The following is a 14730-nucleotide window of genomic DNA, read 5'->3' on the forward strand; positions in this document are numbered from 1 at the left end:
AGGTCGCAGGTGGTGAGGGAGCCTTGTAAGGGGGTACGCCATACGAGATCTTTTCTTCCCGGCCTCCCTGTTTCAGAGCCCTGCCTGGCCCGTAGGTCTTTCTTTGGATACTGCTGCTGGCATCCGTGTGACCCCGACGCCAGTGGTATGCCAGGCTGAGCCAGCCTCCAGGACAGTATGTTGAATGTGTCTTTTTGGCATGGGAGACATTACAGGCGACGTACCCACTGACAAGCCGACTAGACAATTCATAAATGCACTCAGGAAAACCTGGACTGCAGGATGTTCCCTACCCGCTCTGCTCTCATCCGTGTCTTCTCTCCCTGCTCTGAAGTCATGTAACACGCGTGCACAGTGTGTTCTGTGAACCTGGCCTGACCTCAGCTTAAAGGGAACAGGCTGCTCTTGGTTTCCTCCTCCTTGTGAGAAAGTGCAGATCAGAAAGACACATCCTGCGGTTTACTTGGGCCCAGTACTGCCCACGCATTGGGGAAAATGATAATATGATGTGCGAGTCTGTCTGATCAAAGCACGGATGTAGGGGCAGTGAAGCTGGCCTTGGCTGTTGTGACAGAGGACCCGTGGAGTCAGGCGGTGGGTGAGGAGACTAGGGTGCTGTTTAGTGTTTCCTTCTGGGACGTTATCTGCAGAGAAATTAAACATTTACCTTTTCCTGGTGCCCTCTGTTCTTGGCACGTGGTCACAGACTTTGGGCTGACCTGGCTCTCCCTGGCACCACACAAGTCCGGGTAGATGGGGGAAAACATGCGTCCTCAGCTCCCTTTGGTTTCCAAAGCCTGAAACTTCTTGGGTTATGTTTTGCTCCTACTGGAGTCTGAAAAATTAAGTTTTGAGAAACTGAGGGCTGGGTGGTTCTCTAATGGTGTGGTGCACCTCAGTTGCTGGTTTCTTCAGGTGGTCGCTTGAGATTGAATTAAGATGATTATCAGGGAATTCTGGATCTCTTGATTTTTAGTCTGTGTTTGAGTTTGATTTGCAGAAATATCATGAATTGCTAATTAAAAAACCTTTCTTTTCTTTGTGAAAATAATTCACACTAATTATAGAAATTGGAAAAATATAAAAAAGCATAATGCTGAACATGTTTCTATTCAGGGATATTCACTAAAAACATTTTTGTTGTATTTGTGTGTATTTTGTATGCATAATTAAGTTCATTGTGTATACATTTTGATTTCTGTTTTTATTGCTTAATGCGGAAGAGAACTCTCTCCTGCATTGGTTGCAGCGCAGTATAGGTGTTTGCATGGGTTTCTTGTCATTGCTGCAATGACTTCCTATGTATGGAGTGGCTTTAAATGGCATGTATTTATTCCCTTGAGTTGCTAGAGACCAGAGGCCCAAATCAAGGTGCAGGCAGGACTGATCCCTCCACTGACCATAGGGGGTTTATTTCTTATTCCTTTGTTTCTGTTAGCTGTGACATTTAGGTCTTATTCAGATTATTGATTTAAAAAAAATTTGCAGTCATAGGATTTGAATCCACACCCAAGGCTTCAAACATGCTAGGCAAGCACTCTGTTTCTGAGCTATATCCCCAGACTGCTTTTAAAAATGAACAAAACTTCATAAAAGAAACAAAAACCTGTTTTTCCAGTTCTGAGATAGACTGCCACTAAATTACTCAGACTGGATATACACTCACCCTGTAGCCTCTGTTGGCCTTGAGTCCATCTTGGCTTGACCTGGCGAGTGCTTGCTCATGTAAGGTTCCATTGACAGCTTTCAGGATAGGGCCTGCCATCTCTAGGGCTCTTGTTCAATCTGCAGTGCTTAACAGGCAGGGGCTCTGAGGCTGGACTGTGTGCGCTCAAATCCCAGAGCCCCCTCTTAGGAGCCAGAAGGCCTTGAGCAAGTGTCTTGATTCTCAGCCACTCATTTTCTGATGGTGTAGTTGAAATGAAACACCTGAGTTGGTATAACCCTTGATGGTGTGTGTTTGTGAGTGTGTGTGTGTGTGTGTGTGTGAGTGTGTGGGGGGGGGTAGGGAGACGGAGAGAGAATGTACACAGTACTGTACATACTTACGGGAGTGCCTTAAGAATTGCAGTTGTTTTTATTAAATATTCTGCATAACATGATTTTTTATTTGAATGGCTTGATACTGCCACATTTATTTGTCTAATATTTTCCTTTTTTTGGCAAGAGGTCTTTTTGTTTTTTACCTCACACATAGGCTCAGTTACCTACTATAGACTTTGGGAAATGGAATTGTGCCTTCAAAGGGTGATGGGATTTTTCAGCTTCTCGATCAGAGTGTGGCGAGCGGCCTTCCAGAAGTCTCTCACCTGCCGTGTTCCTGCCGGCAGCTGAGATATGAGAGGGCCTGTGAACACTATCACTTTAGAGCCCAAAGTTTAGAGTCCCCCAGGGCTTCTGATGTTGTCTGCAGCTGTGTGAGTTTGTAGCAAAGGGACCAGCGGCTTCTGTTTTGAAATGATACCCTGTTCTGCTGTGTCTGCAAGCCCGTTTCTGTTTGTTTCAAAGGCTGAAAGCTTCCTGGGAGTTTCTGAGGTCGTGGAGGATGCATGTTTGCAGAGAGCGCATGCTAACAGCAAGGTGATTCTGGGTTTCTGTGTGTCCAGACATTTAAAGACTCTGCTTAGCGGCACTCGGACAGAAAACTAGTGGATTTAGGTTTGCAGCTAAAGCCTTGCGAAGCCCAGAGGGATGGGTGGGAGGGTACCACCGCCTACCTCCTTCCTTTCCTGCAGTGGCTGCTGTGGCCTGGCTCCTGGGCCATACAGGAAGAGCAGGGCTCTGAGCATGACTGCAGGGACCACATCAGAGACCCATTTGTCCCAGTGCTGCTCAGGCTATCAGGGAATTGCGTGGGGGCTCCTTCTCCCCAGCTGTGAACTGATGTGAATGTACAGTAAATGCAGTGATGTGCCGGAAAGGGATTCAATAATGACCAAGCCAGCCGAGGACTCAATGGGGAAGAGTCTTTGCCGATGTGAGGACCTTGAGGTAGAATCATCCTGGCTCGGTCAGGAGGCCCCAGATGCCAGTTCCTGGACTCTTACAACGTGGTCAGGAGAAAGCGATGAGAAGATGAGGCCAGAGAGGGGGATGGCACAAGCCATGCAATGCCGGTGCCCACCAGGGCTGTGCAGGGAGGAGGAGCCTCTGCAGGGACGCGTGTGCGCTGCCTGTTTGCTCTCAGACTTCCGGGCTCGGCACCGGGAGTGGATGTCTGCTGGTTCACACCCCTTGCTCAGTGGCCGTTGGGTGTGAAGCTCACGTGCCAGCCTGTGTTCTATGCCACAGTGGCCCCTCTGACCTAGTGCCAGCCTGGTGGCGAGAAAGCCTCTAACGACTCTAACTTTCTGTGCTTTCCTTGTTACCACTGGCACATGGAGTTGGTGGCAGGTGGCACCAGTTTGAGCCTTGTTCTGTAAGTCTCATCCTCCTCTTTGTCTTGTGGATGGGGAAACTGAGGCCTGGACAGGAGCTGAGTCCTGGACAGTAAGGCTGAGTCTTTGCTGCCTGGACTGGGTAGCAGTGACAGTTGGTCGCAGGAAACAGGAATGCTCTCACACCAGTTTAAGCTGGCAGAAGATTGCCAAGGAGTCTCAGGAACAAACTCAGCAGTGTGCTGGGTTTAAGTCTTGCAGGCCAACTCCTGTCCGTGTCACACTCTCCACCAGTACCCTCTCATAGATGCCCAAGTATCCCATTTCTTTAGGCCATTAGCTGTTCCCCGGGCACAGAAGCCAGCGCACGTGGCAGGCAGTAAGCCACCTTCGGTAGGCAGTGGACCCTGTCGAGGCTGGGGGCCATTGAGGGCCCTCCGTTAGCAGATTTCCAGTCTGCTGCTTCTGTCTCTGGGGCTCTAGCCATGTCATCTCTTCGGAAGCCCGTGTAAACTATGTGTCTTGACAGTGAGGTCACGTCAGCTCTCACACATCTCCAGGGAGGTCAGGCGCCTTAACCTGACACGTGTGGCCTTCAGAAGAATCGATCACCTTCTCCTTTCTAGCCCCGCTTCCTGATCCTGCTTTCAGTGTCTTGTTCTCAGAGCCTCACCAGTCAGTGCTCTACAAGACTGGGGATGAGAGTTCTTGAAGCATGCGCGACTCCTCATTCACCAGGGCTCCAACTAATGTGGAACTGTGACAAGTGACAGAAATTGGTCATTAAGTGTGAGATGCACTTATTACCTGTGTGTGTGTGTGTGTGTGTGTGTGTGTGTGTGCGCGCGCATATGTATATGTGTAGGCATGCTTGTGTGTGTGTGTGTGTGTGTGTGTGTGCTTGCATTCAGTAAAATGAAAAATACATAGAGCAGTGTTGATCACCATCAGGTTAGTGAATTCACTTTGGACCCTCCAGCCTGGCTGAGCTGCCAGATAACTGGAGCCACATTGGTAAGCCAGGCTAGACCAGAAACAGAATCAGCCATAGCCAAACCACAAGACTGGTGGCAAATCAGATTTTATTACTTAAGGCAGAACATTGATTTGGTAGAAAGGGCAGTGCGTTTAGCCCTGTGTTGTTGGGTCTGTTTTGGTGATGGGCATTGCTCCGTTGCTCAATTACCCTTTGCTGTAGACTTTCCTCGGATGGATGCTCCCAACTCTGTTTTCAGTGAAACTCTTACGTTGGTGTTTTACAGTCCTGCCCTGACTGTGCCTGTCTTCCCTGCAGTCTGGGCCTCTAGCCTGATGTCTCATGGCTCTGGGTTTTAGGAATTGTTTTTTGGCTCTGCATTCTGGGTCCGCAGACACCTTTTTCCTTGAAGTCTTTCGGGACAGTGGCGTGAGACCCATGCCATCTCCCCCTGTTTTCTGTTTCCCATGTCTTCATGTTAGAAGTCACTATTTCGTCTCTGCCTTCTTCCACTCCCCTTCCTGGGCCCAGCCATGGATCTCGCATTTTACAGCAGTGACGGTTGGTCTCAGGGAACGGGAATGCTCTCACACCAGTGTAAGCTGGCAGAAGATTGCCAACGAGTCTCAGGAACAAACTCAGCATTGTGCTGGGAGTGCTTATAGGAGGTGCTCCAACTTGCACTGTCTCTCTGGGCTAGGGCAGCTGAAGGCTCGCCCTTCACCTGGCAGTTGGGGAAGTAAGCATGCGCCTGCCTTCTCAGCGTGGTGGGAGTCAGGATGGGGAGCCTATCTCCACACATTTTTTACTCTTTCACTTCTGATTTCTCAACAGGAACCACTCAGATCACCTTGACTGGAAGTTGGCTGACTGACGTCACGGAATTTGAAGTAAAGGTAAAACCACTCATCCATCGGGAGATGGCAAGCGTGACTCCTCTCTGCCCAGCCCCTTGCTCGTCAAAGACCTTCCTCAAATGTCTGCCTAGGGGCTGGCTTTGAATTGGGCTTGCACAGGAAGCAGCCTGGGGTGAGGTTTTGCCTGGCAGACCTCACCGTTGTCTGTGCGTACCTCCGGGCAGCTTAGTGAATGGTTGCTGGGAATCGTTTTCCTACCAGAACATTGTGCTTTAAACTAACCAGTGGGTTCCTTTTCTCAAACTGTTTATGCACCTGCAGTTATTACAGAGAGGTCTTTGGCTTATCCTATCTTTGCTGTCCTCGGGTAGACAAGCCCCAGCTCTTCCTCAATGACCATTGCCACTGCCTTCTCTTGGGTCTAGAGTGCCTTCCCACTTGCTGGTAACGCTACATAAGCATGCAGTTTGGGAGACAGGCAGGCAGATGGTAGCCTTTCATTCCAAGCCAGCAAACAAGCTCAGAAGTTCAATCTTGCTCTAAGGGCATAAGCCAACGTGGACGTAGCCTGTTCTCTCCCTCTCTTGTCCCATCTTGGCCTTCTCTGGGGAAACCGTGGCAGGCTGCTTGTGTCAAGGAGCCTAGAGCCCCACCCTCCAACCTTTCAGGGAATTTTTCTCTTCTGTTGACCCTCTGTGTTACTCCATCACCGGCTTTTCCTCCACAGCCGATACCCTCATCCTGATGTCTCTCAGTCTGCTCCGAAAGTGCCCTCTCCCACTTAGGGCTTATTTAGATGCTGAGAGTATAGTTGTTTTATATGAATGCTGCATGGCCACACTTCATAAATCAACTGGAAGTCAGTGTCCAATCAACTTGATCCTGCTGCCTCTGACGATGTTTTCTTTTTCCTTCTTAAAATAATTGCAAATGGTTCTGTCAGTCAAGGTGGCGCCGCACACAGACTCGCCATGTGGAATTGTTTGGTTAAATGCAACTTCTAAAAAAAAAAAGAAAAGAATCAACTTTTCATTAGAGGGCAGATTGTCAGCTGGCATTTGATTTGTCCTTTGAGGAGGAAGCTGGAAAACAGATGCCACAGCGCGAGGCCAGGTTGTAGTCCAGAAGGAGGCAGATTCGCTTGAGAGCAGGATGCGGCTTCAGTGGAGCATTGCTTCCTGAAATAGGCTGACCTTTCCGGGCTCTTCTGCTGGAAGGCCTTCCTCTGTGTTTGATGCCACTTGCCCACGGGACTGAGCAGGAGTCCTCTAAACAGGACCTTTCTCTCAAGCTGGGAGTCGCAGAGCCCATGACCAGCACCCCACTCTATGACCTGGCATTCGTGAGTTCAGAAATCAGCAGACCTCCACGATGCTGTGGCTGAAGAGTATCAGCCTGTGCGCTTCCAGCTGCAGCATAAAGCAACTTTTAGAGGAGGTTTTACCGTGTGTTCCCGTTCTATATCGTACTGTCACATAGAGGCATTTCCAAACAAGTATTATACTTTGGGTGTATATCCTCCCCTCATGTCTCTCTACTGTCCCCTTCCAGCCATAGCTCCTTTCTTCCCGTGGACAGTCTTGCTTCGGGTCATGTATACATACGTCACCTTAAATATCTCCATGAAATCTGGGAAACACAAAAGGGAGGAAACTGAACTGTGTCTCTCTAAGACTGATTAATTTGCTCAATGTGATTATCTCTGGTGGTATCCGTTTCCTTGCAAATGGCATAATTTTGTCCTTTATAGCTAAAAAAAATTCCATATAAACCAAATTCTCTCTATCCACCCCTTCTATTGTTAGATACCTAAGGGTCTTTGTTTTCTTATAATGCTTGGGTTCCTGTGGCTTGGGGCTGTGGCAGAGAGGCAGCCTGTGCACCTCCTAGTTGAACTTGGTCTCATTGGTTGCACTCCATTTTGAGCTGGCACAGTGACAGGGACACTCAGTCACTGTGGCTGGAGAGGATGACAGAAAGGGGTCAGCGATGAGGCCACCTCGAGGTGCCCGTCATTCCCTGTGACTCCTTTGTGTTCTATAGCCTTTCCTGTTTCTTGTTCAACAGTTAGCACATGTGTATGGCATGGACATCTCGAACTCAATGTGGCCATGTTTTAGCTCTTGCAAATCTCTGCTCTCCCCTCCATCTCAGCCAGGCATGCAGTAGTTCACTCGCTTTTCTTTTTAAGCCAAGACTTGGGAGAGTCATCTGGTCATGGTCACCTTTTCAAATCCCGAAAGCCTCATTGCTTCTCTCAAAGTCAGTCTCAATCTCATCTGTACCTTCCCGTATCCAAACAGCCTTCTGTTTCCTAGTGGCCTGCCAAGGCCTGCCTGGCACTCCTGCCTCTGTCCTGATGCTCCCTTTGGGCTGACATTATTTTTAACAGTACAGTCATTGTCCTTCTTGGATGGCGCCTGTAGACTTGAGAGGACTGTGTGGGCTGAAGACGGCAGTGACTCTGATTTTCCAAACGCAATAAAATACCTGGCAGGCTTTCAGAGGTGTAAGTGGATGGCTGTTGTGCTATGGGACATGGAGCCAGGGCTGATTTTTTTTTTTTGTTGTTCCCAAGAACCCCGGAACTTCAATTCCTAGAACTCAGGTGAATCATTACTTCATGTGGGGACCTTGATAAGTTCACAACCGCTGACACATAGTGAAAAAACATTTAACACCTCCTTCCCTCCCAAGTGGTCCTCTTCCTCCAAATATTCTTGGCCTAATAATGTTGAGTGCAGTGTAACTCAGGAATACTTCTGGACTGTGGTGGAAAAGACCAGCAACCTATAGAGGAAGAAGAAATCCCACGCTGGCGGTGTAGCCCTCCCGTTAAGCACATTCTTCCCTGCGGCTTTGCTGTTCTTAACTGACCTTGAACTTTGAACTTTGTCAGGTGTGTATTTACACATCTGCTGATGTAACACCCCCTCCTCACAGGCTTCCTGGTTAAGGTAATGACCAGGAATAGAGAACTTGCAGCTGGAGTTTTGGTGCAGTGCGGTCTCTAAGGAATACAGCTGTTCTGTGATCTTAATTTGAAATATAGCTCATGAATCATAGCAGAAAAATGACCGTGAGGTGCCTTACAAGGAGATCTGTAGGTGTCACAAGGCACTGTGGTTGTGTTTATAACAGTAACCCAGGGGCTGGGGGATGGGCCCCTTCCTTAACTTTAGAGTAGAAAGTGCTGGGATCTTTATGGTGGGTCTTAAGGGGGATTGCCAACCACTTGAGACAGTAGGAAGTCCACAGGGCCGTCCCGGTGGCAAAGTCGGTAGCTGGGGTGGGGCATGCGCTTGTTAGGTGTGTAGGAGCTACATCATGGAGGACCTTACTTGGGGACAGGGTTAAACAAGGACCTCAGCTTATTTAATTCTGTCGCTAGAGGAACATAGTTATAGAATGTATGCTAGGGAGTTCTGGGTCAGATTCCTCTTTGGAATATGACTGCCTTCCTTAAGACAGCCCACTCCCCACCACACCCCCCACCTCATCCCCTACCCCAACCCCCACCCCGCCAAAAAAGGCAACAGCAGTCTGATTCCCATTCTGTGTGTTTACTTTCTTGTGTGTCTGTGTTTGGGGGGGCGGCGACCGTGGCGTGTGTGCAGATCAGAGTACGACTTGAGGGAGCCTGTCCTCTCCCCCCCCCCGTGGTTCTCAGGGGTCAAAGGCTTGGTGGAAAGCACCCCTACCCGTTGAGGCGTCTCCAGCTCCTTTAATCTGACCTTGTGGGTGTGAGACTTCCCGTCGTGGGGCCCGGCTCCAGTTAGTGACTTAACCACGAAGCTGGCATGCTTCTGGCGTGCAGTGGCACCGTGAGTGCCTGCCTCGCTAGAGTGCGGGAGCTTCTGCACTAGCAACACCGCTAGCCAGGGCCCTGCTGTGCGTGGACACTCTGGCTTCCCGGCTCCTCAGATCTTAGAAATAGCCCTTGAGCGGTGCTGTGTCAGCAAAGTCCCCTACTCCTAGCGGTTTCTAACTGCTGGGAATCTCGATGCTTAATGATCAGTTACTGCTCACTTGGCTCTCTTGTTATTAGTCCGGCAGGTTGGTTTTTAGCCCTGCATGTCAAGTAGTGCCTATTTATGCCAGTAATTTTTTTTTTGTGCTAAAAGCGTTTCCAATGACTATACTTTCAAGCAGGCATGAGGTTTAGATGAGTCATCTGTACCCCTCCGATGAAGATGTTTGCATCTCTCAGATCTGCTGGCTACAGTGATTTTGACGTTTGCCGTGTGTTTTTGTTGGTAACGGGAAGTGGGGAGGATGGACAGGTATCGAATGCTTTACCTGCCCATGTGGACAGTGGTTTTAGATGAGGTTAGGCATGTTTTCCTACCTAGGGCTTGAGAGAGTAGTGAGTTTAGGAGAAAACACAGGTTACACAACCGTTCTGGCAGCCTTCAGGAACAGAGGTCAGGCCTGGATTCAGGACTGTGGGGACAGAGAGGAGAGGGGGTGTAAGAGGCAGTATTAGGAACGGGGAGCTAAGAGGGACAGGATTGAAATTTCTGTGTCAGGAGTGACTAGGGGGCGGGGAGGTCGGGGAAGTCATGCTTTTGGCTCCAGCGGTGTTAACAGGAGGAACAGGCTGACATCAGGCAGACGGGAAAGCCTGAGGTGGCAGACAGATCCACAGTCAGCACACGAAGGCCCTCGAAGGCCAAGCCACACTAGCACCGTGGGGCGCGTGCTGGGAGTCACCGAGACAGACTGTTGAGTGCTAAGATGGCCCTTTGCTCCACTGAGACCCTGACATCTGGGAGGTAGGTCAGACAGGCCCTGAAAGTCAGGGGGACTGCGGCTTTACCTTATCTGGGATACAGCGAGTTCTGATTCTACGTTTAGCGTTGTAGGACATCCACTGCAAGTCAGCAGGGTTGAGTGTGGTGGCAGTACCAGACCAGCAATCGTACACGCTCCCCCGTCTTAGGTGTCCAGATGGTCTTACTGACAGTGACTCCACAGAGGTCTGAGTGGACAGAGGCCGTGGCTGACCTGGAATGCCGGGAAGGATGAGATGAGCCCACCTTCCGTGCTCTGTGCGGTTCACTCAGGCCCCCTACCCTTGATGTCCGCTTTAGAAAGTCAGCTTAAGGTTCAACCCAAAGGATACTGTCTAAATTCAAGGCCAAATATTTATCAGCTTGTTAATGACAAGTGAACTTTAGCCCGAGGTCGTTCGTTGTCTGCTGGGGTCATTTTCTTCTGTCGTCCCATGACCCACTCTTAGGACCCCCCCCCCCGTGAACACACACTGCTTGGTCAACGTTACAGCACCCAGTTCACTGGCTGCCTTTTGCAGAATATTTTAACTTTTCAGGAGTCTGGGGCGACAGTGAAGTCAGATAAGAGGCCTCAGGATGTCGCCACATGGCTTCCACAGTCTTTTGAGCCCATCTCTCCAGTCCTGCCGCTCCCCGGGCCATCTTTCTGAGCCTGACACGTTTCAGACTACTCCTGGCTCACCTCCTTTGCCTCCTGTTTCTTCCTGACTCCCCTTCCCCTCCTTCTCTCCTCCTGCAGTCAGAGTCAGCCCGCCGTCACCGCCTGTTGGAGCCTGCTCACACTCAGCACACGGTTCTTACACACAGCACACAAGTATCTGTTATAGCCTTCCTCAGTTAGAACTGGAGTGCAGAGACCAGGCCCCGCCACCAGGATCAGACATCTTGCATACAAGACTGCTTCGTATCTGCTGAATAGTGACTGCTTCCTAGACCTAGGCAGTCATCACAGACACCACAGTTAGTCAGCACCGGGCTTGAGGGACATTGCTGGGGAAGCATCCAGACAATGGGCGGAGTTTACGGAGTGAATCTGCACATGTGGGTCCCAGCCCAGTGGTGCATGACAAATGTGTGTGATACAAGTTCTCTGTGTTCATCCACAGGCCCAGTCCTGCAGGTGGGTCAAGCCCCATTTTCTTTAGAGAGGAAGGCCCCATATATGGAGTTTGGGGGATAGGCAGTTTCTATTCTTTTTTGAAAAATGCAAGCAGCCCCTCACTCTGATATAGCTACCATTAGCTGGGCTCTATAATTTACTTACTATACTTTAGCTTAGAGATGGATTTTTTTTTTCATTTTAAAGGTTCACTGGACACTGATGCTTGTGGCATTTTGGTTGTTGATGAAGTCTGAGCCTATGTGAACGTGAGGGCTGTGTTCTTGTCTAGGAAGGACAGGGGAGTGTGCTCAGATCTGGCCATGGAAATGCAGGGGTGGGCTGGCAGGTTCTGGTCAAATGACATCGTTCTTACTTGGGGTACACCACAGTGCATCTGCTATGGGTGAGACAGAGCCACAGGTGGTGTGTCATGTCCTCTTGAGGGTCATGCTTTGATCTGGGGAGATGACATATAAAGAATGTTAAACATGGATAGTTGCTGGATGAGAATTTATCAAGCTTATTAGCAGAGAGCAGGCTGTCCCGCGCCACAGTCTCGCCAGCAAGAACGACACAGGACACTCGGATCCTTCTGCAGTAAAGCTTTAATGCATCTTGAGAGACAGATGATCAGCTTCTGAGAGGGAGACCCCAAGGTAAGAAACCCAGCCCCTTATATAAGCCTAGGAGCTCCGAGTGAGATGTGTAGAGCCAGGATTGATGGTTTGCTCATCACCCCAGATGATGCCATGGGAGAGGCAGAGCTTAAACGGTGGACTCCAACCGACAACGGATGTCGGCACCATCTTGTAATGGTGATAGCGATAGCGAGGGCGGCTCCTCACATCTCCCCCCTATTCATTTATTTTTGAAGCCATAGGACACCCACAACTTTGGAGTGGAGATAGAGGTCAAATCCCCATGTGCAAATTTGGAACATGTACAAAGCTCCTCTCCAGGGTCTTATCCCCAGAGGGAGCCCTGACCAGTCCCGAAGTCGTTTTTCTGGGGGAAGGAGATCATGACATAGAACCTTCATGCAAGATGACTTATCTCCCAGGAGAAAGTCGTTATACCGCAGACCTCTCCTGTGCAGTGCTTAGCCTTGCAACTCTTTGGGCTGCTGAAGCCTACCCACTCTATCCTGTGCAATGAGACTAGCCCCGTGGGGTGCAAGAGCCGGGAGGCCAGCGACCTATTGCTTTAACATGGTTAACCAAATGTCAGGGGAGGCTCCGTGTTCTAAGGCAGCAAGTGCTTGTGCCACCACCACTTTGTCTCTTTTTGTTTGGGCTCTGAGCTTACACACCATCCAAAGCATCAACACTATTCCACAGCAGAGAACTAGGCTAAATAATTCCACCCCCACCCATTCCTTAAAATAAGAAAATGCAGATGAAATCCAGGAGGAGAGGCCTTCCATCAGAGAAAGATCCAGACGCGTCGAATTCACTTGCAGGATCGGCACTCTCAACTCACGGAGTGTCTGCTCAAACTCAAAAGTCCAATTCTGTAATAAATGGTGAGACAGAGCTTTTGACAGGTTAGCTGCTCTTGTAAAATTCTCATATTGTACTGACGTGACACAAAGGCCAGGCAACTTTTGTTCACATCCCAATTGGGCCATCTGCCACAATATATCCAATTGTTCCTGAACCAAATCAATCCATTGGTTTATCAACATCAGGCCTCCTTGTATCTGAGAATTGGCAGTGGCCTGTTTATCTAGGGCCATGGTCACAGTGGCCGATAGTTCATTAATGGTTTGAGTTGTCTGCACAGTGGTGGAAAGTGCAAGGGCCGAGGCGGTAACCGAAGCGGTAACCGCAGCGGCGGCTATCAGGCCCACAATAATAGCAGAGATCCCAAAAATCTCGCTTTTCCCTAAACAAACTCAAACTACTTGGCGCCTCAACAGGAACTGGAACAAATCGAGGCATGCGCATTACCAAAGCAAAAGGGTGCTTAATAGCATCCCAGCATAATGCATAAAAACAATTCTAAGCAGAGCAATTTATTTCTTTCTGATTCTTACCTAAGGTATCATTACTCACAACCCAAATAAAGGGCAGCCAAACACAAATTGGAGCAGCTGAATAATTAGTTCTCTTAAAAGGGGTATACTTAACATTGGAGGAGGACCAATCAGATGATCCAGAGCTCTGTCCCTCACTCAGACTGTTGCCTAATGCCCCTTTCCAATCAAAAGTAATCTGTCCCTTCTCACTATATCCTCCAGCAATCATTGCCATAGGAGAAAGATCAGTACAGCTTCCATTAATTCCGCAAAGCAACCATTGATCAAAAGGTTTAGCATTAGATCTTTCTGGATCCATATGAGTAAAATTATCCTTTAATGAAGAAATCACAGTAAAGCACAAGCTTCCTACCAATGACAAGGTTCTCTCATCCTGAAAGCTCTGTATCTGAGGATCCAAAGGCAAGAAGGCAAGCCCCAACTCTCTATTAGTTGTGAAAAATCTAGGGAACACCTGGGCATTATGCATCACTGGCATCGGTAGGGGGAAGGTAGACATGATGGCCCACCGTAACTCTCCCATCATACTAGGAACCATCATCCCGAGTAGGAGAGTCTTCATCATCCACTTGGCCTCCATCCTTCTTATTCTGGAGTTGTGAAGGAGCTCTTCGAGTGAGTCTTTCAGGGATCCACAGGGGGTTTTCTTCCTCCTGTGGAAAAACACACACAGCTCCCCTGGATCTTATAAGAATAGGATCCGGGCCTTTCCAGAGACCAGTCAAGACATCTTTCCATTTTACCATTTCTTTTGGCCTATCAGGCTCTAAACTGTGGCGATCGGCCGCAGTGTGGCCTTGGGCATCAGAGTTCAAGAAATTAAGGGTAAAAAGTGCCATGGACACAGCAACTCTTGGTACCAAGGGTAGAACATCCTCAATACTCCCCTTTTGTTTAATCAGATATGATTTGAGTGTACGATGGGCACGTTCCACAATGCCCTGTCCTTGAGGGTTATAAGGTAGGCCAGTTAGATGGGTAACATCCATTTGCCGACAAAACTGTTGGAATTTTTGAGAGGTATATGCTGGTCCATTATCTGTTTTTAAAATTCTGGGTTTTCCCCAAGCACTCCAGGCCTCAAGGCAATGTTGAATCACATGTGAGGCCTTTTCCCCTGTTAGGGGTGTGGCGAACATTACACCAGAACAGGTGTCAACAGAAACATGAACATATTGAAGCCTTCCAAAAGAGGGAATATGAGTAACATCCATCTGCCACATCTGCAATGGTCTAATGCCACGTGGGTTTATTCCCACGTGGGGAGCAGGTAAGAATTCACAGCAATTCTGGCATTGAGTAACAATTTCCCTAGCCTCTTTCCTGGATAGAGCAAAACGACGGCGCAAGGTCTCAGCCGTCACATGAAAGCGCTGATGGAATTCTTTTGCTGCTTGTGCGTGGGTAGACAAGGCAGCGGCCACCAGCTTTGTAGCCTTGTCCGCTAAGTCATTCCCTGAGGACATGGGACCTGGGAGTCCAGAATGTGCTCGGACATGGGTAATGAAAACAGGAAATCTCCTATTTAACAAGGCAGCTTGTATCTTCTGAAAGATGTTAGCAACTCTGCTGGAGGATCTTATT

General features: G+C 49.0%; 1 protein-coding gene across 1 annotated transcript in view; it reads left to right on the plus strand.

The window, feature by feature from the left end:
* Smco4 (single-pass membrane protein with coiled-coil domains 4) overlaps positions 1-14730 on the plus strand; it is a 66963-nt gene that overhangs the window by 32522 nt on the left and 19711 nt on the right. Inside the window, 1 exon segment of the mRNA XM_021235248.2 lies at positions 5188-5249. Within this exon segment, the coding sequence (XP_021090907.1) occupies positions 5188-5249 (62 nt within the window).

Source organism: Mesocricetus auratus, unplaced genomic scaffold (assembly GCF_017639785.1).
Source record: "Mesocricetus auratus isolate SY011 unplaced genomic scaffold, BCM_Maur_2.0 Super-Scaffold_100044, whole genome shotgun sequence".
Classification (NCBI taxonomy): Eukaryota; Metazoa; Chordata; class Mammalia; order Rodentia; family Cricetidae; genus Mesocricetus; species Mesocricetus auratus.